This window comes from Acinonyx jubatus, chromosome E1, assembly GCF_027475565.1.
Source record: "Acinonyx jubatus isolate Ajub_Pintada_27869175 chromosome E1, VMU_Ajub_asm_v1.0, whole genome shotgun sequence".
NCBI lineage: Eukaryota > Metazoa > Chordata > Mammalia > Carnivora > Felidae > Acinonyx > Acinonyx jubatus.
The window spans coordinates 59,229,737-59,252,209 of record NC_069397.1 but is presented as its reverse complement, the minus strand read 5'-3'; the positions used below and the strand labels follow the sequence as shown (position 1 = coordinate 59,252,209).

Sequence of the window (22,473 nt, the reverse complement as noted above, 5' to 3'; positions counted from 1 at the left end):
GTTTCCAAATAACTCTCCGGGGTTTTAACCACTCCAGGTCTGGACAGGGACATGAGTAATCCTCTTGATTTGATCTGTGATCTTTTCTATGACTTTTTCCTCATTATCTATAGGCAGCGGTTGCTGAGGCTAAACTTTTTACAAACTTCTTCCTCAGAAGCAAGCAGGTGATCTGAGGCCCAGCGATTTTGATAGATAGCACTGAGCATTTTGGTTTGCTGCTTGGCTAGTGAGTGCTAACAGAAACCTCTCCCCCCATTCCTGGCCGGGCCGGGGCGGCCTCAGCCAATCCCATGGTGAAAAGTAGGGCAAGAATCACAGTAACGGTGAAAAACAAGGCGTGACAGTGCCTCACAGCAAGGAAACATATAGAAAATAAGGACAGTCTTGTTTCATCGGACCATCGGTTCCTCAAGCTGCTGCCGTGCGTAGATCAGTCAGCTTCCAAGTGACTAAAGCAGGGCTGCAGTCTCCCGGAGCCGGAGCCTCTGGAGTTGCAGATTGCTTCTTCCTTGTGGTCAGCTTGCACGGTGTTGATGAATCAGGAAGGCACTCCCAGTTTCGAGATGCCGGCTTCACTCTGCCGTAGTGAACCCAGGGACCCGCTTCGGCTACTTTCCTGCGTAGGGGTGCACAAAATGACAATGAACAGTCCTCTCCAGAGGGGTTTTAGGGGTTGGACACTCTGCTCCTTCACCCATACAGCATCTCCTGGTTTAAAAGGGTGAGCATCTGTGGTCAGACTCACAGGTAATCGCTCCCTGACCCAGTGGTATAAGGTGGTTAGGGTAGACACAAGGGCTCACATCTGTTGTCTTAGGGTTAGATTGCCTGTCTCATTTAGATCCCCCCCTTATGCCCTTGATAATGGGGGGGTGCCCATAAGGGATTTCACAAGGAGAGAACCCCATCTGCTTCTTCAGCTTCCCACCTGCAGCTGTAGTCTGCCTCCCTGAAGGTCCCTTGTCTCTCCCTGCCTAATGTTCACCCTTTCCCTATTCATTGTTCCCCTGGAACAGGGCCTGTGTCTGCTGTGAGGGAACAGGGATGATGACCATTCTGGCTTCTTCAAGCTTACGAGGGATGGTGTAGGGGTACAGCAGTTAGAATCTACCCAAGGGTCGGTCAAGTGGCCCACAGTGTATATTTAATGAGAGCCTCCCTTAACCTTTCCAGGAAGGCCACCGGGGTTTTATTTTGTGTCTGTAAGACAGTGGCTAATTTAGCGTAGTTTAAAGATTTGACCTTAGACCTCCTGACCCTATGTACAATTTTTTAAAGATTTTTCTTCATAAACCTTTTTATAACTGTCCTTTGCTTTTAGATTTTGACCTGAGCCATTTTTTCCCCAAACAACCAGTCTTATTTAGGACAAAATTACTTTTTTTTTTTTTACCTTTAACAAAAAATGTATTTCCATACCTTATATTTATTTATATGTCTAGTTTTCTACATGTAGAGTTGCTTTCCTTATTTCCATCAGTCTCAACTACATTTAGCAGAATTTTAACTCTTAGAAACCTTAGTCTCCAGTGAAAACTAAGTAGTAATCAATTGTGAACTGTTACATCAGAATTTCTTAGATGGCAAACTTACGAATCAATTAAGCACAAAGCATGTTTTTTAACAGATCCAAATATCTTTAGTTTTTCTGCAACAAGTCAAAAGCACAAACCTACATCTAGTAATTAGTGCTTTAGCCTCTTGTCTCATTAGATAGCCAATGAATTAAAACCCAATTTATCATGCAAGCAAAAACTTTAACGTTTTTGTTAGGGTCAGGTGTAAGGCAGGGTAAAGGTAGGAGTCAGAGGCTAAAAAATTTTAGCAAAGGCTTTATTTGGGAACTAAGGTCTCGGGCGAGGTTCCGTGACTCAAGGAGAGAGAGAGAGGAGCCAGGGAAGTTGCATCCAGGTGTGGTGGGGTGGGGTTTTTAAGCTGCAGCTCCTCCGGGTTTAGGTCAGGGTGGGCCTTTTTCAGGTCGTGCTGTCGCTCGGTGATTGGTTGACCTCCAATTCGTTCTGGCACGCTACTAGGGGCTTTTCGTTGGATTGCACTGGCAAGATGGCCGTCCCCTCTACTGTGGTTCCAAGGACATCCTAACAGTTTTAAGTTACCAAAGACTTTGAAAGCTATCTTAACAATTACTCACGAAAACTATGAGACAAAGTTAACCATTACTTTAAGTCACCCTTCTGTTAAATTGGAACAGAGATCACATGAGCTTATTTGCGAGGTAGAGTAAAATTTTTTTTTTTAATGTTGATAAACATTGTCTCTATCAAACCAACAAACTTAAATTAACTTAAACGCTGAATACGTTTTACTTGGGTCCACCGAAGACAATTTGTTTCCCGTGATTAATTGCTACTTAGAGTCCTGGTGGGGAAATCTGAAGTGTGTGGTCTCCACTCTAGGATCTCTGGGGCGGGGTGGTTATGTGCCTGAGGCATTGGGGAGCCCGTTCTGCAGGCCGCCTCCCAAGTGGTGCAGAAACAGGAGGGGGGGAGGGGAAGGCAGAAGAGGGGAGGTGCCAGCAGAAGGCAGAGAAAGAGAATTCCCAGTTTTAAGTCTTGTGGGCTCAGACAGAGGAGCAGACCCCAGGTTTCTTTTGTTTTGTTTTGGTTTTCACTAGTGCAATAAGGCAGTGCATGTCAGTCCGGAGAAGACAGGGAATTTCCCTGAAACAAAGGGAGTTTTGGCCCCTTGGGAGTATTCCTTAAAGCTCCCATTCTGAGGTAAGCTAACCAGAGACAGTTGGCTCTAATTATCATAGTCATTGACCCAGGAAATCAATGAGAGACAAGTCCCCACACACGGTCACACAGTGACTCCAACCCGCCGCCGAGCGCCCTGGAGTTGCGGCTTTGTGCCTAGTCCCCTGGCGGAACTCCTAAGGCAGCCCTGGGGGGTGACCAGGCTCCCCTTCTGCCTCTTAGGGGCAGGTCTGCCAAAACGAACCTGGGTTCATACTAGTCTGATGGGCGCTCCCTGAGCTGGTCCCTGGGCCTCACGGGCTCCGCTGGCGCACACGGGGTCCTCACCCCCAGCCGGGAGGGGTAGCCTCCTGCGGGTCAAGTGGTCCCCCAGCGCCCGGAGGTTCGTATCCCAGCAGCAAAGGAGGTGGAAACGCACTGTCTCTGAATCCCGGACGAGTCCCCAAGTAATGTAGCAGGACTCTCGCAGAGTCGCGACACTGAGGTTTTACTTCCCAGGAAGCAACTTTATTCCTGCCAGCACAGCTCAGTTGGGTTCGTACCCAAAGAACTGAGCCCCGAGCACCACGTGGCATAGTTTTTCAAATGTGTTTTCTACTTCTTTTTCTCCCATATGTGGTAACACACAAACATGCAGTCTGATTAAGTGATCTCATGTTACAAGGTCCTGAGGGATGTTGTCATGTATGCGCACAGCCAGGTTACCTTGAGGATTTTGTTTTTGTTTTTTTCCTTCCTTAGGGAGGGGACTCTACCTCACCAGGTTAAGGGTGGGGCTTTGTTGGCATTGGCTTCTTCAGGCTGATTTAGTTGTCCAAACTCTTTCCCTTTGGGCACTATGAGAGAACCTGCGTCAGCCATGGGGTAGGGTGGGGGTGTGGGTCATGCGATCCCTTTTGCCAAACTTTTCTTCCCAGAAACAAAGCAAGATATGTTGGCGCTGAGTTCTGCATTTCACGTGTAGCTACACGTTCTTTCTGGTATTAACCAGCACACCTTTTCTGGAACAATCTTGGCAGGGAGCCGGTGCTCTCCGGGGCTCTGCTTTTGGAGGCCGCTAAACAGCTTTCAGGCTCAGGTGACCGCCGCCCCCCGCCGCCCCCCGCCGCCCCCCGCCGCCCGCACTCCCTTGCGCCTGCGGCGCCCGCCTGGGCGGTGCTATTTCCATGTCCCCGCCCCCGACCCGGACACCAGCCTGTGATTGGCCCCTCCGCGCCCCGCCTCTCCGCCGTCCCGCCCCGTGCCCTCCGACGGCCGCCACACTCAGACACCGAACGCCAGCCATGGACCTGGGGCTCGCGGGCCGCCGTGCGCTCGTCACCGGGGCGGGCAAAGGTGGGACTGCAGGGCGGCCTGGGGCGGCGGGCGGCCGGGGCAGGGGACGCACGCACTGAGCCGCGCTCCCCGCAGGCATTGGGCGCGGCACTGTCAAGGCGCTGCACGCGGCGGGGGTGCAGGTGGTGGCCTTGAGCCGGACCCGGGCCGACCTGGACAGCCTGGTCCTCGAGGTAGGCGCAGCTCTGTCCCGGCCCCGGGGGCGGCGGGAGGCGGGCGGGGCGGGGGTGGGGGGTGGCGAGAGGGCCGGGACGCGCAGGCGCGGGGCGCAGGGGCTGACCCAGGACCCTGAGCAGCCCCTCCCGTGCCCTGAGCGCGCGGCCTCCGGTGGAACAGCAACGCCCCCTGGGCTTGGAAGGAGGCAGAAATGGCTGCTTTGCCGGCCCGGGGCCTTGGGACGCAGGAAGTGGACTGGCCGGAGGCGGGGCCAGCCTCCAGGTCACCAAGCCCCGAGATGCCCAGGGGCCGCGTTAGGTCCTCTACCACCTCCCTCAGCAGCCTGCGTTCTGAACCCCAAGAAGGTATCCTCTGGGACCTCTAGCCCCGCCCCCTGTCAGGCTGAAAGATCGGTGAGGCAGCGCCCCTTTTGGGGCGGGGAGCCGCTGGTAGCTGTCCCTCCCCCCGCTACGCACAGTGTCCTGGGGTGGAGCCCGTGTGTGTGGACCTGGGTGACTGGGACGCCACGGAGCGGGCACTGGGCAGTGTGGGCCCCGTGGACCTCCTGGTGAACAACGCCGCCGTGGCGCTGCTGCAGCCCTTCCTGGACGTCACGAAGGAGGCGTGTGACACGTGAGCTGACCAGGGTAGACGCCCCCGGGGGCAGGGCTGTCCCCTGCAGCAGCAGCCCCAGTCCCTGACCGGGGTCTCTCCATCTGCCTCCAGATCCTTCGATGTGAACCTGCGGGCTGTCATCCAGGTGTCTCAGGTGAGCCGCCTTCAGGGCTGGGGTGAGAACTAGTGGGTGACGAGTTCTGCCTCACGCTCCCTCTGCAATTCCAGATTGTGGCGAGGGGCCTGATAGCTAGGGGGGCCCCGGGGGCCATCGTGAATATCTCCAGCCAGGCCTCACAGCGTGCAATAACCAACCACAGCGTCTACTGTGAGTAAGCCCCAGGTGTGCTCCCGCCCGAACCCCCCGACCCCCAAGCCTGCAGCCGTCAGGCTCCAGGCACGCCACTCCTCACAGGTTCTACCAAGGGTGCCATGGACATGCTGACCAGGGTGATGGCTCTGGAGCTTGGGCCACACAAGGTGAGACCCCTGGGATGCCTCCCATCACCCAGCCCTCGTGCCCTGGGCGCCTAGCCTGCCTTGCTGACCTCCTGTCTGTCCTGGTGCAGATCCGCGTGAATGCGGTGAACCCCACAGTGGTGATGACCCCCATGGCCCAGGCCAACTGGAGCGACCCCCAGAAGGCCAAGGCCATGCTGGATCGAATCCCACTTGGCAGGTTTGCTGGTGAGTCAGGCAGGAGCCCAGCCGGGGCGGGGGGGGGGGGGGGGTGCACCAGTAGCCCCCAGACCCGCCTAGGTGAGAAGTGAGAGGGAAGGATGAGGGCAGCCCCCTCCACCTGTGCCCTGACTTCCACCCTGCCCACAGAGGTGGAGAACGTGGTGGACGTCATCCTTTTCCTTCTGAGTGACCGGAGCAGCATGACCACGGGTTCCACCGTGCCGGTGGACGGAGGCTTCCTGGCCACATGAGTCTCCTCTGCCTAACGTAACTCCTGCTTCGTGCTGAGCCCACCCCTGTCCCCGTCTCTCCAATAAACATGATTCTTCTGCCTGGTTTGCACACTGACTGCAAGGCCGCTGGCAAGGGGTCGGGAGGTGCAGGACCCAGTGCTGAGGGGTGGGAATGAGTCCCAGGTAGGCAGCCACCCGTTCAACTCACAGCCCAGGCCAGGTGGCAGCCTGGCTCCCGTGCCTGAGATTTTTCAGACCTGGCCAAGTTCCTGGCAGGGCCTGGGAGGCGAGGCCATCCAGGAGGCCAGCCCCTAAGCACGGCGGTGAATTTGACCAAGGATGGCCTTTGGCTCCGTCCAGAGGCTTGTGGGCTGGAAGCAGTGGCGTTCTGACAACCAGCTCCGTGGGTGTAACCGCACGGAGACACCGGTTGATGCTTATCGGCATTAATGAACGAGTCAGAAGTGGAACAAGGAAGACGGATGTTGGAACTTCGCTAATTTGTCAGTGACCTGATCGACCTCTTTGCCAAATCAGGTGACAGCTTTCAAATACTGGAAGGACATCGTCCCACTTTTGTGGCTCACAAAGGACTCCCCACGTGAGAGCTGGCCCATGTGTCACCCGCGTGTCTTCCTGCCTTAGGCCTGAACGATACGGTCCGCCAGGCCCTGCTCGAACTCGCCGGTCTCCACAGGGTAGGGACACCCCCCCCCCCCAATCTGATGTCACTGAGGGCAGGGCTGGGCACAGGTGTGTGGGGACAGATGTGCAGTGTCCCACCTTCATGTGGCATCCGCACCACACAGATGCCACGGGCACAAGTAACCCCACACACCTAGACGATAGCATTGTGTACAAAAACGGGTGTTTGGAGTATTTGCTCATTTTCTGATATGACTCATTGTAAGTGTATATAATTATTAATAAAGGCAGTTTAGCAACTGGCTAGCGAAACTCCTGAAAACTCTCACAGTTGGCTCTTCTGAGCCGGCGGGAGCCTGTTGTGCACACCATGGGGAGGCCTGGTGTCTTAAGCATCTGCCTGGACTGGCACCCTGCGGCCTCGGGTGAAGTCCGAGCTCCTGCACTGTGGCCCCCCCCCCCCCCCCCCCAGTGGCGCTCCCTGGCTGACCTTCACCTTCCCTCCCACTATTTCTGACTCTGGCACTGACACACGGCCCCCTTGCCACTCCAGAGCCCCTTGCCACTCCAGAGGAACCACACTTGACCACCACGCTTTTTTCTACACTGGCCGCCTCTCCTCCTGACCACTTCTCTTCTTGAATACTTAGCTCAGTGTGGCCCCGCCCTGGTGGGGGCGGTACCGCAGGCTGTCCCCTCCCCACACCTGAGAGCTGCTGCACCGAAGCCCGCCTCCCCAGCGCGTGCCCCTCCCCGAGGCCTGAAGTCAGCACGAGGGGGGCTTTCCTCACCCCAAAGGGGCTACATGTCCTTGCTCCCATTTTGATCTGGGTCACATCCTTTGGGGACTGACACAGCTGAGCAAGGTCGTTCTCTCCTCTTGCCCAGGGTGTGGGGTCAAGCTCACCCCTCTGTACTCTGGATGGGGAAAGTGAGGGGCCAGGCACCCCAGGGCAGAGAGGCAAGTACCCAGACAGGCGGGAGATGGTGGTGGAGAAAGTTTATTGTATAAAAGAAGAAAGGGCTGCCCCATCCTGGGCATGAACCGGACCCATCCCCCCAACCTCCCCCACCAGGAAGCCCATCCTGGGGCTGCCCTGGACCTGCCCCTGCAGCCCGAGGGAGACCCTGCTCCCTTCCAGCCTCCCGTGGGGGCCAGGTAAAGCTGGAGCTGTACCCCAGAAGGACAAGACAAAGCAGACAGGACTCCACGGCCCCAGCCCTGTCCCCATGCTTCTTCCCCCTCCCCACCCACACCACTCCCCCACAGCAGACTCAAGGACACCAAACATCTCGACACGACAGCAAGCACGGGCCCGGGCAGGGTCGCTCCTCCAGAAGCTGGCTCTAGAAGACCGTGCACTTCTTCCCGGGCTTTTTCACAGGGGGTGGGCAGAGCACAGCCCGGATGGCCTCGTCAAACACGGTCTTCAGGCCCCGCTGAGTGAGGGCGGAGCACTCCAGGTACTTGACAGAGCCTGAGGGCAGCGAGGGAGGGGACCGTGATGAGGGGACAGCGAGAGTAGGGGACGCTGAGGATGGGACTCAGCGAGGGGGAGGACAGCAAGGGAGGTGGCAGCAGGGCGGGGGGGGGGGGGGTGTGTGTGCAGGTAAAGGGTGAGCACAGGTGGGGGCCCACAGGGGGCAGCACTGTGCCCTCCAGAGCAGGCCTCCTGTCCCTTTCCCGCCAGCATCCCAAGGCCCTGCAGGGCCCACTCACCAATCTCCCGGGCCATGGCCAGGCCCTGGGGGTAGGTGATGGGCGCCAGCTTCTTGTCCCGCAGCCGCTCAATGGTGTCCTTGTCGTCACGGAGGTCCAGCTTGGTGCCCACCAGGAGGATGGGCGTGTGGGGGCAGTGGTGTCGCACCTCGGGGTACCACTGCGGGGATGGAGGCTCTGACCCCACCCCTTGAGAGCTTCTCCCCCAGCCATGCCCGCAGCAGGCCGTGGCTCCCAAGAGTCCCTTCCTCTTGGTCCCTGGCTCTACCCTCAGCCCTTCCTGGAGCCGTCACTGGGATTAGTGGGAAAGTGACCCAGAACAAAATGCCTACCGGGAAGTTTCAAGGGCCTAGCGGCCCTGCCTTCTCTGAGAGCTTCACCCCCCACCCCTACCTCACCACAGCCCCTCATCACTGTCCCGGGTCACCTTCAGACCCCGTGCCAAGACCTCGCCTGCCTCCAAAGGACAAGCTGCCTAAGGTCTTCAGGCAAGAGCCCCCACCCTGCCAGGGCAAATCCTCTGAACAACCCCTCTCCCGCAGACAAGCCCTCCCTGCGACACTGCCCTACCTTGGCTCGAACATTCTCAAAGGACGCCGGGCTCACGAGAGAGAAGCAGATCAGAAAGACGTCCTTGGGAGAAAAGATGAGGGGACCCTGGTGGGAGTGGTCAAGGACCTCCAAATGGCAACCCCCCCACATATCCCGACGAGGACCCCACCCAAGCCACCCAGCTCCCGGGGCGGCCCTGTCGTCACCTACAGTTTGGGGATAGGACAGTGGCCTCAGCCGGTCGTAGTCCTCCTGCCCGGCGGTGTCCCACAGCCCCAGGTTGACCGGCTTCCCGTCCACCATCACGTTCGCAGAGTAGTTGTCGAAACTGCCAGGCAGAGGGGGAAGGTCGGCCCAGGCCCGCACAGAACGCGAGGTGTGGCAGCGCCGCGTCCCCACCCGAGCAGCCCAGACCGGGGCCTCCCGCGCCTGACCTCGAAGCCCGGGGTGGGGGTGGGGGGGGGGGGGAGGGGCCCACGACACCGAGACCGCGCCCGAGGCTCTGACGGGCCAGCTCCAGACCCGCCCGCCCGGAGCGCTCACACGGTGGGGATGTACTCTCCCGGGAAGGCGTTGGTCGTGTAGCTGATCAGCAAGCAGGTCTTCCCCACGGCGCTGTGGACAGAGGGCGAGCCCACGTTGCTCCCAGGCCAGGCTTCAGCCCTCCGCCCAGCAAGGGCAGCCCCTCCCGTGCAGCCACAGGCGAACACAGGGGTCCCGGCCCGGCAGACCCGCAGCTGCCCAGAGCTGGAGGAGGACCAGCGCGGGCCGGCCTCCCCAGGGCAGGGCAGGGCTGGGGGTGGGGGTGGGGCGAGCCGTCTCAGAGATTCCGGCACCCGGGCGGGTGGGCCCGGCGGAGGGCGCAGTCCAGGTGGGAGGCCCGGCCCCACCCACCCGGCGGCCAGGCGGCGGCAGGGCAGCATCAGGTGGGCCCGGGCCGGAGGCCCGCGGCCCGGCGGCCGGCGGGGACCCCGCCCCGACGCGCCCTCCCGCTCCGGCCCGACCCCGGGGCGCGCGCGGGAGGGGCGTCGGGGCGTGAGGGCCGCCCCGCCCGGCCCCCCGCACCCCCGCCGCTCCCGCGCCCCGGAGCCTTGCGCCCAGCCCGGGCAGGGTCCCCGGGGCCGCCCCCGCCCGGCCCCGCGCGGCGCACTCACCCGTCGCCGACCACCACGCACTTGATGGCCTGCATGGGCGCGGGCCGGGCGGGCGCGGCCGCGAGCCGAGCTGCGGAGAAATGCCCGGCGCCGCAGCGGCCGCGGACCCGAGCCGAGCGCGGAGCCGAGCGGCCGGAGACAGCCGAGTGCCGCCGAGCGCCGGGCGCGGAGACAGCCGAGCGCGGCCGGCGGGGGGCGCGGGGGGCGCGGGCCCGCCCCGAGCCCGGCACTCGCCCGGTCCCGGAGAACTCCAGTGAGGGGTGGGGACACGGCGATCCCCAGCCAGTCCCCGGAGCCCCTGGGACCCATGCCACGGGCCGGGGGGTCAGTGCAGGCAGGCGATGCCCCCCAACCAGGCCATGTGTGGGGCCGTCTGTGTGCCTGTGGCTTCTTCCAGGAAGCGCCTGCCCAGGGCCCGCGGACAGAGGGGCTGAGATGCACTCGCCCCGCGACCAGGAGACAGCTGGTGCTGGCAGTCACCGGTCCCCCCACCCCGCCCCCGCAGCCCCAGCGGTGTGCTACAGTAGCCCCACGTCCCCACAGGGCAACAGCCACGCCCAAGAGGGTCTCCTGGGTGGCTGGGAGCACAGACACATGTGGGGAAAGGCACCGGCCCAAAATGTATCACAAAGTGTAAAAGTTCTGTATTTCAAAAGAACTGGGACTCCTGGTTACATTGGGAAAGGAGCGTTTGTGGGCACACCGGAAAAGGTGATTGTGAGGGGTAGGGGTGCAGGTCTTCTGGATTTTCTTCCCCTGTGGCTGCTTCTTCTGAAACACATCTCAGGCATGTTCCCTGGGACCCACCCGAAGGACTGGGGTTGGAGCCCACGGTGTCTGCTGGGGATGTCTTGGATGACTAGCCCCGTGCCTGCCTAGCAGGGCACCCCAGCGCTGGGCAGCAGTGGCCCCGCTCGCTGGTCCGGCTTGGCACCGATTTTCCAAGTCCCCAGCTGTAGACCCTGCCTTAAGCTGCCAGCCTGATGGGCTGTCCCTTGAGAGGAAGGGATGGGCAGGGATGGGGCACAGATGTCCGGGAGATGCTGCCTTCCTGCCACTCTAGGAGTCCCCCTGCTTCCCTTCACTTCTGGGGACTCATGGCCCTCAGGGGAGACCCCTGTACATAAGCCAGGACGGCATTTTGCAGGAAGCTGGCCCTCTGGGCCTCCTCCTCCCGGATCCGGGCGATCTCAGCCTCCTTGAGCCGAAGCTTCTCCCGGAGAGAGGCGTTCTCACTCTCCCTGTCCAGCAGCGCCTCCCGGTGGTCACCTGTGATCACTGCAGGGGAAGAACCTCAGGGAGGACGCAGCGGGGGAGAGGGCCTGGGGGGCCCTGGCCGGGGTCCCACAGAGGCAGACCCCATCCAGCGCCCCTGGGAGCTGAGAACCAGGCCAGGCTCAGCTCTGCAGCCCGGCCGGCTGTCGTCCGTCAGGTGGCCCACTGAGGACAGGTTGGGCTGCGAGGGCACCGGGGCTGGGGGCTCAGCTCACCTTTCAGCTGGCGCTCCAGCGCCGCCACCTTCTCTCTCAGAGCCTCCTGGGCCGTCAGTTCGGCCTGCAGGCGGCCGTTCTGCTCCTGCAGCTCCACCCGCACCCTGGTCACCTCTGCCACCTTTTCTTGGTCCTTGTTGCTCAGTTCCTGCCAGACGTGGGGGTGAGCGTGTGGCGGGGGGAGGGCACGGGGGGGGGGCCTCAAAGTCCGAGTTACCTGCTGCAGCTCCTGTAGGCGCCGCCTCAGGCCCTCCACCTGCAGGCCCAGCTGGCCGGCCTGCGCCTGCGCCTCGGCCACCGTCTGCCTCTGCTGCAGGCAGGCGCTCTGGGCCTCGTCCCGCGCCTGAGCCAGCAGCCGCAGCTTCTCCTCCAGGTGAGCCAGGCGCTGCTGCTGTGGGCACCCAGGGGGGCTGCTGAGCCCAGGGGCGAGGGGCTGAGGCCCGCCAGCCGCTTCCCACCCTGGCCCTGGGCCTCCCTGTGGAGTAGCCGCCTCGGCCCCAGGGGAACTTTTCCTTGCAGCGTGAAAACTGCTCGTAACTGAAGTCCCTCTGTGTGTGTGTTCCGAGCAGGCTCAACCTGACCTAGCCCACACAGAGTACCCTTCCTGCTCCCCCTCCCCACCCCCAGGCTGACCACTCTGCCCTCTGGGTCCTGGCTTTGGCCATGCAATCACAGGCTGCACGGGGGCAGACCGCTTCCCCCATCCCAGGGTGGCACGACAGTGGCTCTTGGTGGGGGAGGGGGTAGGATGTGTCCTGCATCTGTCCTGTTCTGACTCTTCCCTGCCCCCGTACCTCTGGAGCTCCTGTCCCCCCACCTGCCCCTACAGAACCAAAGGACGGCCTAGGTCTGGCCGGTGCACATCAGCCCCTCAGGCCTCACTCCCCGGTGGGCACCGTAAGCTGTGGAATCCAGGCGTGTCTGGCCACGGGCTTACCTCCTCCAGACGGACTTGGTTCTTGGCCTTGATGAGCTCCTCCTCAGCCTGGCCACGCTCACTGAGAGCCGCTGCCTTCACTCGGCTCAGCTCCTGCCCCACAGACAGCGACCCACTGGGCCTATTCTCCTGCCCCTAGCCAGGGACCCCTGTGGCCCCACCCGGCCCTGCACCAGCCTCCTGAGAGTGTCCCAGGAGTTGCCACGGCCAAGAGGTCCCACGTCCCACCGTAGGAAAGTCCCTCTGGCCTCACGGAGATACTGGTCCTGAACGCGGGGGGAGGGGAGGGCGGGGGGGGGGCGGGCCTGAAGAGGTTCTGACCGACAGAAGGGGTGCCCCAGAGAAAGGCAGAGTCTAGCACCCAACTGGCATGTGCTCACCTCCTCTAGGGACAGCCGTGAGGCCTCCAGCCTCTGTACCCTCTCCTGCATGGCCCTCTCACTCTCTTCCAAGCGGCGAGTCAGGTGCTCTACCTGCCCAGGCACAGGGTGGGGTCAGGGCTGGGAGACCAATCCCCCGGGGTGGACATCCCCTGACCCCCTGCCGTAGAAGGAGGCTTCCCTTCCCACCCCAGGAGGCAGGCAAATCTTGGGGACACTGCTCCTCCCGAGAATGGGCTGCCCCACGCGGCTTTGCAGGAAGGGTGGAGGGCACAGTCCAGTGCCACACAGGGTGGCACAGGGCACACGGCAGCCTGTGCCGGGGTCCTTTCTACAGCCTGGTCGGAGTCCCTGGGTGTTATATCTGCTAGGGCTGGCAAAGAACTGCCAGGCACCCCCAAGGTAGTCAAGGGGAGCATGGCCAGGGGTGTGCTTCGGTGACACCAGGCCACCCTGAGGCTTCCGCAGGCCCCGGGCAGACAGCGGGGACAGCAGGAGGCCTGATGGGGTCACTGACAAGCACCTCCTTGGCACGCAGCCGCTCCAAGTCCCCCAAGTTCTGCCGGGACCTCTTCTTCTCTAGTTCCAGATGCTCTGCAAGCCCAGGCGGGGAGAGCATGGGTGGGACTCGCTGGGGGCGCCTCGTTCCCAGCGCTCCCCACCCACCCCTCTCCGGGCCCCTCGGCTGTGGGCCCGCATGCGCCCACCCTCAGCCTGGATGGCCCTGGTCTTCAGCTCGGCCGCCGTGTTGGTCAGCTCCTGCCTGGCCAGGAACAGCTGCTCTTGCTGAGATCCCACCTTCCGCTCCAACTCGTCCACCTGGGAAGCAGCACCGTGGGTGGGAAGCTTGGGTCCCGGCCCCGGGGCCCTGCCCGTTTCCTCAGGGGGCCCGGCCCCTCACCCCCACACCTGGTTTCGCAGGAGGAGGGTCTTCTCGTTGGCAGCAGATAAGTCTCTGAGGAGCTTGGACTCCCTCTCCGCAGCTTCCTGCAGGGGAGGCAGGGCAAGGGCGCCCCCATCACCCCTGCCCGGCACTGCCTGCCCACCCTGCGCCCAGCCCTCCCTGCTCACCTGCTGCTCTAGCCTGTGTTCTTTTGCCTGCCTCTGAGCCAAGCTTCGCTGCTCCTGCTCCGCGGTAGCCAAGAGCTCCCCCAGGCCTTGGGCCTTTTGCTCCGACAGGGCCAGGGCGGCCTCGGCCATCTGCAGCCTGTTTGGAGGGAGACGCCAGCCCCGCCCCTGCCTCACCTCGGGCCTCGCAAAGGCCTTGCTGTTCTCACTCCTGCTGGCCACTGTTCACCTCAGCTAGAGCTGACGTCCTCCAAGAAGCCTTCCAGGATTACCAGCCCAGCCGTTTCCCACCTCCACTTTGCACACCGAGGACTCGGGTTCTTGTCTGTCCCACCCTTTTCTGCCCGTGGGCACATCACTAAAGCGCTTTGAAGCCACCCTCCAACCACACTCGTGCCCCCCACCCCTGCTTACTTGGCCTTGAGGGCATTGATGATGGAATGTCTCTCATTCAGGGCTTCCTGCAGTTGCCCCACGCGTATAGCTGACGCCCTACGAAAAGAAGGAAGGTCCAAGAAGCCCAAACCTCAGAGCCCTCCCGGGCCCCCTGGGCTCTGGCGGCAGCTGCTGTTCCTGATGCTTCCACCACGCTCCAGGTGCTGGGCCGGGAAGTTCTTGGTGCCGCCCCTCGTCCTGCAGCCAGCTTCCCCCGGGGAGCATGCCACCCCCTCGTCGGTGGGCAGGTGCCGAGGATCCAAGTCTCGGGCGCCCCAGGTGAGCTGCGGTCTCGGGGCTGCGCTCACCTGCTGCTCCTGGCCATCTCCTTCCGCTGCTTCTCAATCGTCTCCATCAAGTCTAGAAACTGGGGACAGAGCCAGCCAGAGCTGTGTCAGGACCTGGAGCCGGCCCGCTCCCTTTGGTCAAGCAGGAAGGAGAGCAGACGCCCGCCGAAGCAGAACAGGAAAGCACTGGCCTCATCCAAAGGGAGGCTGGGACTCCTGCACAGGGGAAGCCTGCCCGCCCGCCCACCTGACAGAGGAGGTCAGACCAAGAGGCTGCCTCTCAGGCCTAAGTGTTGGCCGCCCCGGGGGAGCGCTGGTGTCCGCGAGAAGGAAAGACAGCCATGGCATGGGGACCAAGGGGAGCTCTGTCCATGCAGCTGGGGGGAGGCCCTGTGGAACTCACCTGCTTGGATTTCTCTTCCTGGAGGTGCTGCACCTCCTTGCTGAGCACATGGGTGCGGGCCTGGTTCTCTCGGAAGGTGGTCTGCCGGTCCCGGTTGTGGTCCATGGCTTGCTCTATTGGAAAGAGCCAAGTTATCCACCGCAGGGGGGGGGCGGGCGGAGGAGGCTGCTCAGCCCAGGAGCGGCCACCAGCCAACCTGGCCCCGCACCCAGAAGCCAGTCACCTGGGAATCAACACTGTGTGAGGCAGCCTTACCCCACAAATCAGAGAGACCTCCTCACAATGCACCGGAGGCAGAGGCGTGGGTAACAGTGGGGCCAGGAGCCCAGGAGGCACCCAGTGCAAGGGGCATGCATGTGGGGAGACTGCCCAGCTCCCACAGATGGACGCTCTCCTGGGCACTTGGGCTCCACCCCAGAGGTCAGAACCCACAGTGTGACTCCCCAGAATCGAATACCACACTCATCTCCTGTGTTCCAGAAAGATTTCGGCAAGATTTGGAGAGGAGCCAGCCCAAAGTGGCACCGTGAGGGTAATCATAACGGCTGAGGGACCAGGAGAAGCTGGGGACAACACCGGCCGGGTGGGCCCAGCAGGAGGTGGTGGCCCCACCAGGATTCCAGCCCAAGTTCAGGCCCTTGGGTGGCCGGTGCTGCGGGCAGGACAAGTAACCGTGGGGAGTGGCAGACTGTCCAACCGGGCCCGGGGTTGAGTTGTTGGGGTCACTGATGGGAGGAGGCCACATGGGCTGGGTGGCTGCGCTTATACACAGCTTACACGTGTAGCCACGAACTCTGGGGTGACGGGGCCGATGCCAAGAAGCCCCTTCCCATCTGTGGCTGGGCCACCAAGGCAGTGGTATGGCCATCGGGGCAAGACCCCACGCCCCAGGTGACCCCGTGCCTCACAGGCCTAAGGAGCGAGCGCACGTCCCGAGGCAGGCTTGGGGCAGCACAAGGCAGCAGGCTCTCCGCGGGCTCACTGCCACTGTCTCCTTCCCTTGAACCTTCTCCCTCTACTTCCGTTTCTGATTTAGGCTAATCTCACGATGCTTCTACGCGTCCCTGTCCCAAGCCCCGAGCTGCCCCTCCCTCAGTGGCTGGGCCCGTCCAAGGGAATCAGCTTTATCCCCGGCTCCAAACAGGGCGAGCTGTCGGCAGCGCGGAGTGCCCGTACCCACAGCTCTGAGAATGTCCCCGGGGACGTTATTCCCCGCCAGCTCCAACCTCCACAGGGTCTTGTTGCGGGGGAGACAGTTCACCAGGGCCCGGCCCCCCAGGAGGCCGATGTCATTCCAGCGCAGGTCTGGAAGGAAATCCACTGTCACCACACGTGCCTGGAGACGGCTGGCCCAGCCTGGGATGCTTTCTCTGGGGGAAGGGCACTCCCTGTGGTCGCCAACTGAGCAGGAGCCCAGCAAACCGGGCCCCTCCCCACAGCACCTTTCCACCCACTTGCTTCCAGAACAGGACAGAAGCAGCAGGAGGGCCGAGGGAGCAGCAGGCGACGGCCCCAGACCTCAGACCTCCGGGAGAAGGCCAGTGCAGAGAGGCCTCACCCAGCTGCTGGAGGCTGGCGTTGCGCGTCAAGGCCAGGGCCAGCTCCTCTGCGCCCTTGTGGCTGATCTGGTTGTTGCGAAGATCCAGCTGCCGCAGGGCCCCGTTGCCCGCCAGGGCCCTGCAGAAAGTGGCGAAGGCGTCTTCCCACGCACCTATGTTGTTCCACTCCAGCGTGAGACTGCAGGAGAGGCGGACGTGAGGCATGTGGCCCCAAGGAGCACCCTGCTGCCACAGGGTCTGGAGGGGCTCGAGGGGAGGTGCAGGCTTCGGGGTCTCTAGCAGAAAAGCTGCAGCCACGTGAGTAACTTAAACTTGTCAGCTCCCTACCAACGGATACGAAATGCAAACAACGGGCCAGGAGGGCTCAAGAGAATTCTCCCAGGCCTCAGAACGTGCTCTCTGGGGCCGACCCGAGGATCACATCTCACCTCTGAATGGACTTGTTCTGTCGGAGGAGTTTTCCCAGAGCCTCGGCCCCTGCAGCTCGAAGGTTATTGCCCTAGGGCAGGAAAAGGCAGCCTGGTAATTCCCCATCGTCACATGCTGGGCTCCAAATGCCATGTCCATACCCCACAGGGCCCTGGTCAGACAGCGGATGAGGCCAGGTGGCCGGCTGTGGGCGGAAGGTGCTTTCCTTGACCAGAGTGGGCCTCCTGGAGCGGTTTGTTGAACGAACATTCTGGAACTCACATTCCTAACCTCAAATCACACACCACCCCCCAAGACCACCAGAAGATGGTAGGGAGCCCTGTGTGCCTAAAGTACTTACAGATACTGTACCCGGCCACCATCCACATTTTCAGGTTGCTAGGACACTCAAATCTCCACACACACACACACACCCCCCCCGCTCCCCCCCCCCCCCCCCCGCTCCCCTCCGGGTCTCAAGTCCCACGCCCGAGTGCAGACTTGCTCACCTTTAGATCCAGAAACCGCACAACAGTGTTAGCACACAGCCCCTGGAGCAGCAGTGTGGCCCCTGTAAGGCGGCAGGGCGGTCACTCTGTGCCCCTGAGCTCCTCCCCGTGGGCTCCAGCTTGGGACAGCTCAGCTTCCCAGACATAAGGGAGAAACGACTGTCCCAGTGGCCCCCACTGGTCAGGATTCACGCCCGAATTGAGTTGCCCTGCTTGCTATGTCAGGTCTGAGACATCTGTAACCTCTGCTAGGCACAGAGCCAGCCTCCTGACCTCATGCTCACCAGCACCCTGGGATTCTCCTAAGGGGAACCTAGGATTTCTCTGTTGCAAAGAGAAACTGCCCTCTGCTACCAGGTTTCAAGTGCCAGCAGCTGTCAGGGGCACTGCCGCTTGCTTCAACTGCCTGCAGCACAGAGGAGAAACCTCACAAAGATGAAGTGTGACGGTCGGGACGGAAGATCTCTGAGCCAGAGGCTGCCAAGGAACGTGGACCACGCGCAGCAAACCGCGAGAAACAAAGCAAGTCCAGGCTGCCCTGAGGCAAAGGGCTTGACCCCAACCCCAGCGTTGCAAGGGCTGCCCTGGCCCCTGCCGGCCCCCGGGTGCCCACCTTCCTCGCTCAGCATGCAGTCGCTCAGGATGAGCTCCGTCAGCAGTGCCTCCTTCTGCAGCAGCTCGCCCAAGGCCCTGCAGGTGTCCATGGTCAGGCTCTGAGTGGCCAGGTCCAGCCGACCCCGTGGCAGCCCCTGCAGTTGCTGCAGGACAGTTTCCTGGGGTTCGGCCCCACTCTCCTTGCACAGCCGGCTGTAGGAGTGCCGGAACTCTTCCATGGCACACTCCTGGGGACAGGCCTCACCATGAGCTGGCTGGGGCTGGGAAGCAGAGGGAAGGCGACTGCTTGCTCCTGCTACCCGGCTCTTCTCCCTGAGGACAAGAGGGCAGGGCCTGTCCCCTGGGGGCCTACGGTGCCGGGACCGCTCAGTGCGGAGCACAGGCACTCCTAAGTTCTCAGGAGCCGAGGAAAGAGGAACAAAGTGAGTTGGTTCTACAGGAGGGAGACCCCATGAGGGCAGGGCCGGGGAGTGAGCAGGGGGCCGCTCCAGGCGGCGGGGGTGAGGACCCCTCGTCGACGGCACCTCCCGCGGCGAGGCCGGTCCGCGAGCCCCAGGCCCCAGCCCTCGCGCTCCGGACCGTCCCCGTGCAGACGCGAGTCCGCGCGGCCGCCGCGAACCTCAGTATCCAGGAAGAGCAAGGCGCGCCGGGAACGGAGAGCGCAAACTGCAACTCCCAGGAGGCTTTGCGGAGGAGGAGGAGCGATCTTCGCGGGCCAATAGGGACGAAGGGGTGGGCACGCGCTTCTGGCCCAGGGGGCGGGGATGCGGAGGGCGCGCTCCGGACTGATTGGCTGGAGGGGCGGAGGAGGGACTTCGGAGGGTGCGCCCGGGACAGACTGGCCTGGGGCTCCCAGGACCCTGTAGGGCGCGTGTCCCGGCGGCTGTCATGGAAGGAACTAGCGGCGGCTTCCGGAAAGTGAGCGCACCGGCGGAGCAGGGGGCGGGGACCGGGCGGGGGACCCCAGGGTGGCTCACGTGCGGGCCCCGAGCCGCCCCCGCTACGCCCGCTGGTGCTTTGTGGGGCAGGCTCGTTCCCAGAACCCGACCGCGACCCCCGCCCCGCGCGCCCTTGGCTCTCCGCGGGTGGGGTCCTGCAGCCGAGTAGCCTAGGGTGGAGTAGGCAGCCTGGTTGGCGGCCAGAGGGAGAGGGTCTGCGGAAACCGGGCAGAGGCGTGTGCCCCCAACCCTCGCCGCCCGCCGAGCCACGGGAGCTCCGGGATCCGGCGACCACCTTGCGTAGTGGTTGCGCCGGGCTCGCAGGTAGTCCCGCGGCCTGCATCCTCTAAAGCTTCCCTTTGGCCTGCTCCCTATCAAGAGTCCTGGGCTTTGTGTCTCACCCGAGTCAAGCTGAAACTTATCTTATTTTATTTTTTAATTTACTTATACTTGTTTTTGAGAGAGAGAGAGAGACAGAGAGACAGAGCATGAGCAGGGGAGGGGCAGAGAGAGAAGGAAACACAGAATCCGAAGCGGGCTCCAGGATCTGAGCTGTCAGCACAGAGCCCCCACCCGGGGCTTGCACTGAGGTTCTGCGAGATCATGACCTGAGCTGAAGTTGGCCCCCCAGGTGCCCCAAGCTGAAACCATTTCTGTTTGTGTTCCATCCGGGGTGTGCGTGTGGCTCTGCAGTCAGTGTCGTTGGGTCAGGCTTGGTTACAGGCCCTTGACACAGATGAGTCCGTTTAGGAATTGGGTACTGGGACCCTCCTCACCTACTGGTGGAGAAACTGAGGCAGAACTAGGGTTACACTTAGGCCATTCCACTCAGGGCCTCACCCTTTGCCCTGGTAAGGGCGGTTCTGGGTAGCTGGGTGGGTACGGAGGCCCCGCTGGCTCCCGCCCCCTGCCCGCTATGAGTGGTTTCTGAGCCCCTGATAGCAGAAGGGAGGTCTGCCAGTCCCGGGGGGTAGGAGTCACTCCCTTGCACAGACACAGGGATCCTCTGTGGCTCACCTTCTGCTTCAGCCCCCTCTTCTTTGTCACCCGGGATTGTGGTTCAGCCCTGGCCACCCCAGGAGGGGTTGTGACCTAACAGGGAAAGTCACTGAGGCTGGAATGACTTGGCAGAGTGGTGGTCATGAGAGTGCTCCCCCGCAATTATAACTGGAGAGCTGGGGGTACGATCATTACCCTTGAGCAGGGCTGTCCCAGGTGAGGGCCAGAGGGCACCATAGTGCCTATAGGCTGTCCTGCCCACCGCGAGTTTGAGTTACTTGTTTGTTTAGGGAACCACGTGTTCAGCTGGTGCCGACCCCTTCAGTGGTCTGGACAGCGCCGTCTCCCCCCCTCCCCCCCGCCCCGGTGCAGCAGCCTTGCCGATGTAGGTCTTCCTGGGGCCCCCCCGGGGCAGGTGGGGCAGCAGGGCCTTCTGGGCCTTTCCTGGTACCTTCTTGGTTAAGCAGCAAGAAGGACCAGCAGGTGGCGCCAAGCTCTCACAGTCACTGCTGGAGGAACCCTGTGGCAAGTTCTTACCCTCCTGAGCCTGGGCCCCAAGGCATCCACTCCCTGTCCTGCCCTCTGCTCTGCCCTCAGGCTGTGCCGAGCGGCACTGGGTGGAGCAGCGCCACCTCCTGTGGCTAAAGTCAAGGGCTGGCCAGCCCCCAACTCACCTTCCGTGCATGACACCCCATTTCTGGCTGCCCCTCCTCCCACCTCCCCCAGCTCTGCAGAGAGGTGCCATCCTTCGGGGACTCAAGCCCCCTACCTTGAGGAGTCTCAGCTTGGACCCGCCCTCGCCCCACCCTCCAGTCTGGAGGCCCTGCAGACACGCCCAGGCTCCACTCCCCTCCTCCCCTGTCCACCCTGACCGCCTATTGATGGAGCAACCCGGCCCCTGCACAGCTGTGTGGCTCACGGCACCCGTGCCCATACAGGAAGATTCCCCTGTGCACTGCAGGCCCTGCCCGCGGTAGACCCCAGGGAGGGACCCCAGATGGAGCTGACCTGGTGCCGAGAGCAGGGTCTGGAACAAGCTAGGCAGTGTTGGTGGTGCGGACACTCCTGCCAAGGGGCCCCTCGAGGAGAGTGCCTCGGGCCCAGGGGTGGGAGCACAGGACTGTCCTGGAGCCCAGGGAGCAGCGGGTTGGCACCTGGGCCGCTCCCACCTGTCCACCACGTGTCTGATTCTCCCCTGGAGGCCTCTCCCCACCCAGTCTCCCAGCTTTCGAAAGGCTCCTGGACAGAGGGTCTTTCCAGCACCCGGAACTGAATGCCTAAGGGGTCTGCCGCAGGCAGGGCACGGTGCTGGGCCACTGACCCACCATTGATGCCTTTCCGTCCCCCGTCCCCCCCCAGGAGCTGGTGGGCAAGCTGCTGCAGCTGCATTTTAAGGATGACAAGACCAAAGGTTCGTGGGCACTGGCTGGGAGGTGGGGCCAGACTCAGGGACCACCAGGCACAGGGCCAGCGCCTTGCGGAGGCCGGGGTGGGGGTGGGGGTGCAGGGTGGGACCATGGCCCCTGACGGGGGTGGCCAGAGGGGCACGGATCCTGTAACTCACTCCCCTCCACCTTGCAGTCAGCGGGGATGCGTTGCGGCTCATGGCGGAGCTGCTGAAGATCTTCGTTGTGGGTGAGTCAAGGGGCCCCGGCAGCGTCCTCCAGTGTCCCCCAGGCCGGTCCTGACCATTCACTGCTCCCCTCATGTTTCTCAGCTGGGAAACCACACACACACCTCTTTGCCATTTTGCCACCAGCCCCTAAGTTCTGTGTTCCTGGAAAGCCCCATGTTTCTGAGCTGCCAGCCGCGCACAGGGTTGGGGGGAGGTGCACCCCGTCCTCCACCCCTGCACACTTTCCTCCTGTGTCACGGCAGAAGCAGCCATCCGCAGCGTCCGGCAGGCCCAGGCGGAGGACCTGGCTCTCGTGGACGTGGACCAGCTGGAAAAGGTGTTGCCTCAGCTGGTAGGTGGCCCCCAGTGGGGCCTGTGCCCTGCCCTCCCGGGAGCAGGAGCGGGGCTGGCACCTGTGGGTTCTGAGTGCTCCTCTCCCCCCCCACAGCTCCTGGACTTCTAGGGGCTTCCACCCCCACTGCGGCCTGCTGTCCAAGTCAAGGCTAAAGCCCCGTGCCCACGTTTCGGTGGCCTCTGGCTACAGACAAGCAGCTCCTGATACCTGAGATCGTCCGCCGGCCCCAAGGGCTGAGCTGGGTCCTGGCAGACACCCCACCCCTCCTGGTGTCTCCTCTGCCTCGCTGCTGACCGCCTGGACACAGGAGATGGGGTGGGGAAGGTCGCCGAGGGGACGGGGAGGCAGGCGTCTTCCCCTCACACCCACGGGTGTCAGGGAAGCGCCCGGTCGTCCGAATGCAGGTGCCAGGAAGCAGCGGGGTGCCGCTGGAGCAGGTGGCCTGTGCGCCTTCTCTCAGTGAGCGGAGGTGCGCACGGTCCTCACACCCCGACATCAAAGCTGCTGTGTAACCTTTTAACCATTTGATATTCCCCTCAGAAGGTGCTTCCCTGAGCCATAAATTTGCTCTCACAAGGCAACATCAATAAATCAAAGCCGCCTCTCGGGCACGCCTCCCTGATGCATTAATCACCCAAAGTCAAGTTGCTTCAAAGCCTGCTGGGCC

General features: G+C 62.3%; 5 protein-coding genes across 11 annotated transcripts in view; 3 read left to right on the top strand and 2 right to left on the bottom strand.

Annotated features, from left to right (window-relative positions):
* The window catches only part of FASN (fatty acid synthase), a 75,416-nt gene extending 68,404 nt beyond the window's left edge, over positions 1 to 7,012 (top strand). For all 3 annotated transcript variants that reach the window (XM_053211498.1, XM_027052614.2, XM_027052615.2), the window contains exon 43: positions 6,988 to 7,012. The gene's annotated coding sequence lies outside the window, so the exon portion shown is untranslated. The remainder of the gene's footprint in view (positions 1 to 6,987) is intronic.
* On the top strand, positions 3,908 to 5,836 carry DCXR (dicarbonyl and L-xylulose reductase). The gene is made up of 8 exons (XM_027052505.2): positions 3,908 to 4,052; positions 4,128 to 4,225; positions 4,687 to 4,841; positions 4,935 to 4,977; positions 5,052 to 5,151; positions 5,239 to 5,303; positions 5,393 to 5,510; positions 5,652 to 5,836. The coding sequence occupies exons 1-8, from the start codon at positions 4,001 to 4,003 to the stop codon at positions 5,753 to 5,755; spliced, it is 735 nt and encodes a 244-aa protein (XP_026908306.1). The 5' UTR covers positions 3,908 to 4,000; the 3' UTR covers positions 5,756 to 5,836.
* A 355-nt stretch (positions 7,013 to 7,367) lies between the features above and the next one.
* Positions 7,368 to 10,267, bottom strand: RAC3 (Rac family small GTPase 3). 2 transcript variants are annotated; one of them, XM_027052506.2, is made up of 6 exons: positions 9,809 to 10,267; positions 9,198 to 9,269; positions 8,865 to 8,982; positions 8,673 to 8,735; positions 8,103 to 8,262; positions 7,368 to 7,860 (listed from the first exon to the last, which is right to left on the bottom strand). In XM_027052506.2, the coding sequence occupies exons 1-6, from the start codon at positions 9,841 to 9,843 to the stop codon at positions 7,730 to 7,732; spliced, it is 579 nt and encodes a 192-aa protein (XP_026908307.1). In that variant the 5' UTR covers positions 9,844 to 10,267; the 3' UTR covers positions 7,368 to 7,729. The 2 variants fall into 2 exon arrangements, with proteins under 2 accessions (XP_026908307.1, XP_026908309.1); XM_027052508.2 differs by having other exon boundaries at positions 8,099 to 8,262; positions 9,809 to 9,964.
* Positions 10,268 to 10,428: 161 nt separating this feature from the next.
* On the bottom strand, positions 10,429 to 18,565 carry LRRC45 (leucine rich repeat containing 45). 3 transcript variants are annotated; one of them, XM_027052492.2, is made up of 17 exons: positions 17,898 to 18,565; positions 17,285 to 17,346; positions 16,796 to 16,866; positions 16,367 to 16,545; positions 15,985 to 16,113; positions 14,809 to 14,921; positions 14,427 to 14,485; positions 14,098 to 14,175; positions 13,687 to 13,822; positions 13,525 to 13,602; positions 13,323 to 13,434; positions 13,139 to 13,209; positions 12,616 to 12,708; positions 12,236 to 12,328; positions 11,516 to 11,686; positions 11,299 to 11,446; positions 10,429 to 11,086 (listed from the first exon to the last, which is right to left on the bottom strand). In XM_027052492.2, exons 1-17 carry the CDS (start codon positions 18,115 to 18,117, stop codon positions 10,890 to 10,892), a joined length of 2,010 nt encoding a protein of 669 aa, XP_026908293.2. In that variant the 5' UTR covers positions 18,118 to 18,565; the 3' UTR covers positions 10,429 to 10,889. The 3 variants fall into 3 exon arrangements, with proteins under 3 accessions (XP_026908293.2, XP_026908292.2, XP_026908294.2); XM_027052491.2 differs by having other exon boundaries at positions 11,516 to 11,689; positions 17,898 to 18,563; XM_027052493.2 differs by lacking the exon at positions 15,985 to 16,113 and having other exon boundaries at positions 11,516 to 11,689.
* Positions 18,566 to 18,676: 111 nt separating this feature from the next.
* CENPX (centromere protein X) lies at positions 18,677 to 22,414 on the top strand. 2 transcript variants are annotated; one of them, XM_027052510.2, is made up of 5 exons: positions 18,677 to 18,817; positions 21,196 to 21,247; positions 21,418 to 21,471; positions 21,718 to 21,803; positions 21,900 to 22,414. In XM_027052510.2, the coding sequence occupies exons 1-5, from the start codon at positions 18,788 to 18,790 to the stop codon at positions 21,912 to 21,914; spliced, it is 237 nt and encodes a 78-aa protein (XP_026908311.1). In that variant the 5' UTR covers positions 18,677 to 18,787; the 3' UTR covers positions 21,915 to 22,414. The 2 variants fall into 2 exon arrangements, with proteins under 2 accessions (XP_026908311.1, XP_026908310.1); XM_027052509.2 differs by having other exon boundaries at positions 18,682 to 18,817; positions 21,715 to 21,803.
* The last annotated feature ends 59 nt before the right edge of the window (positions 22,415 to 22,473 follow it).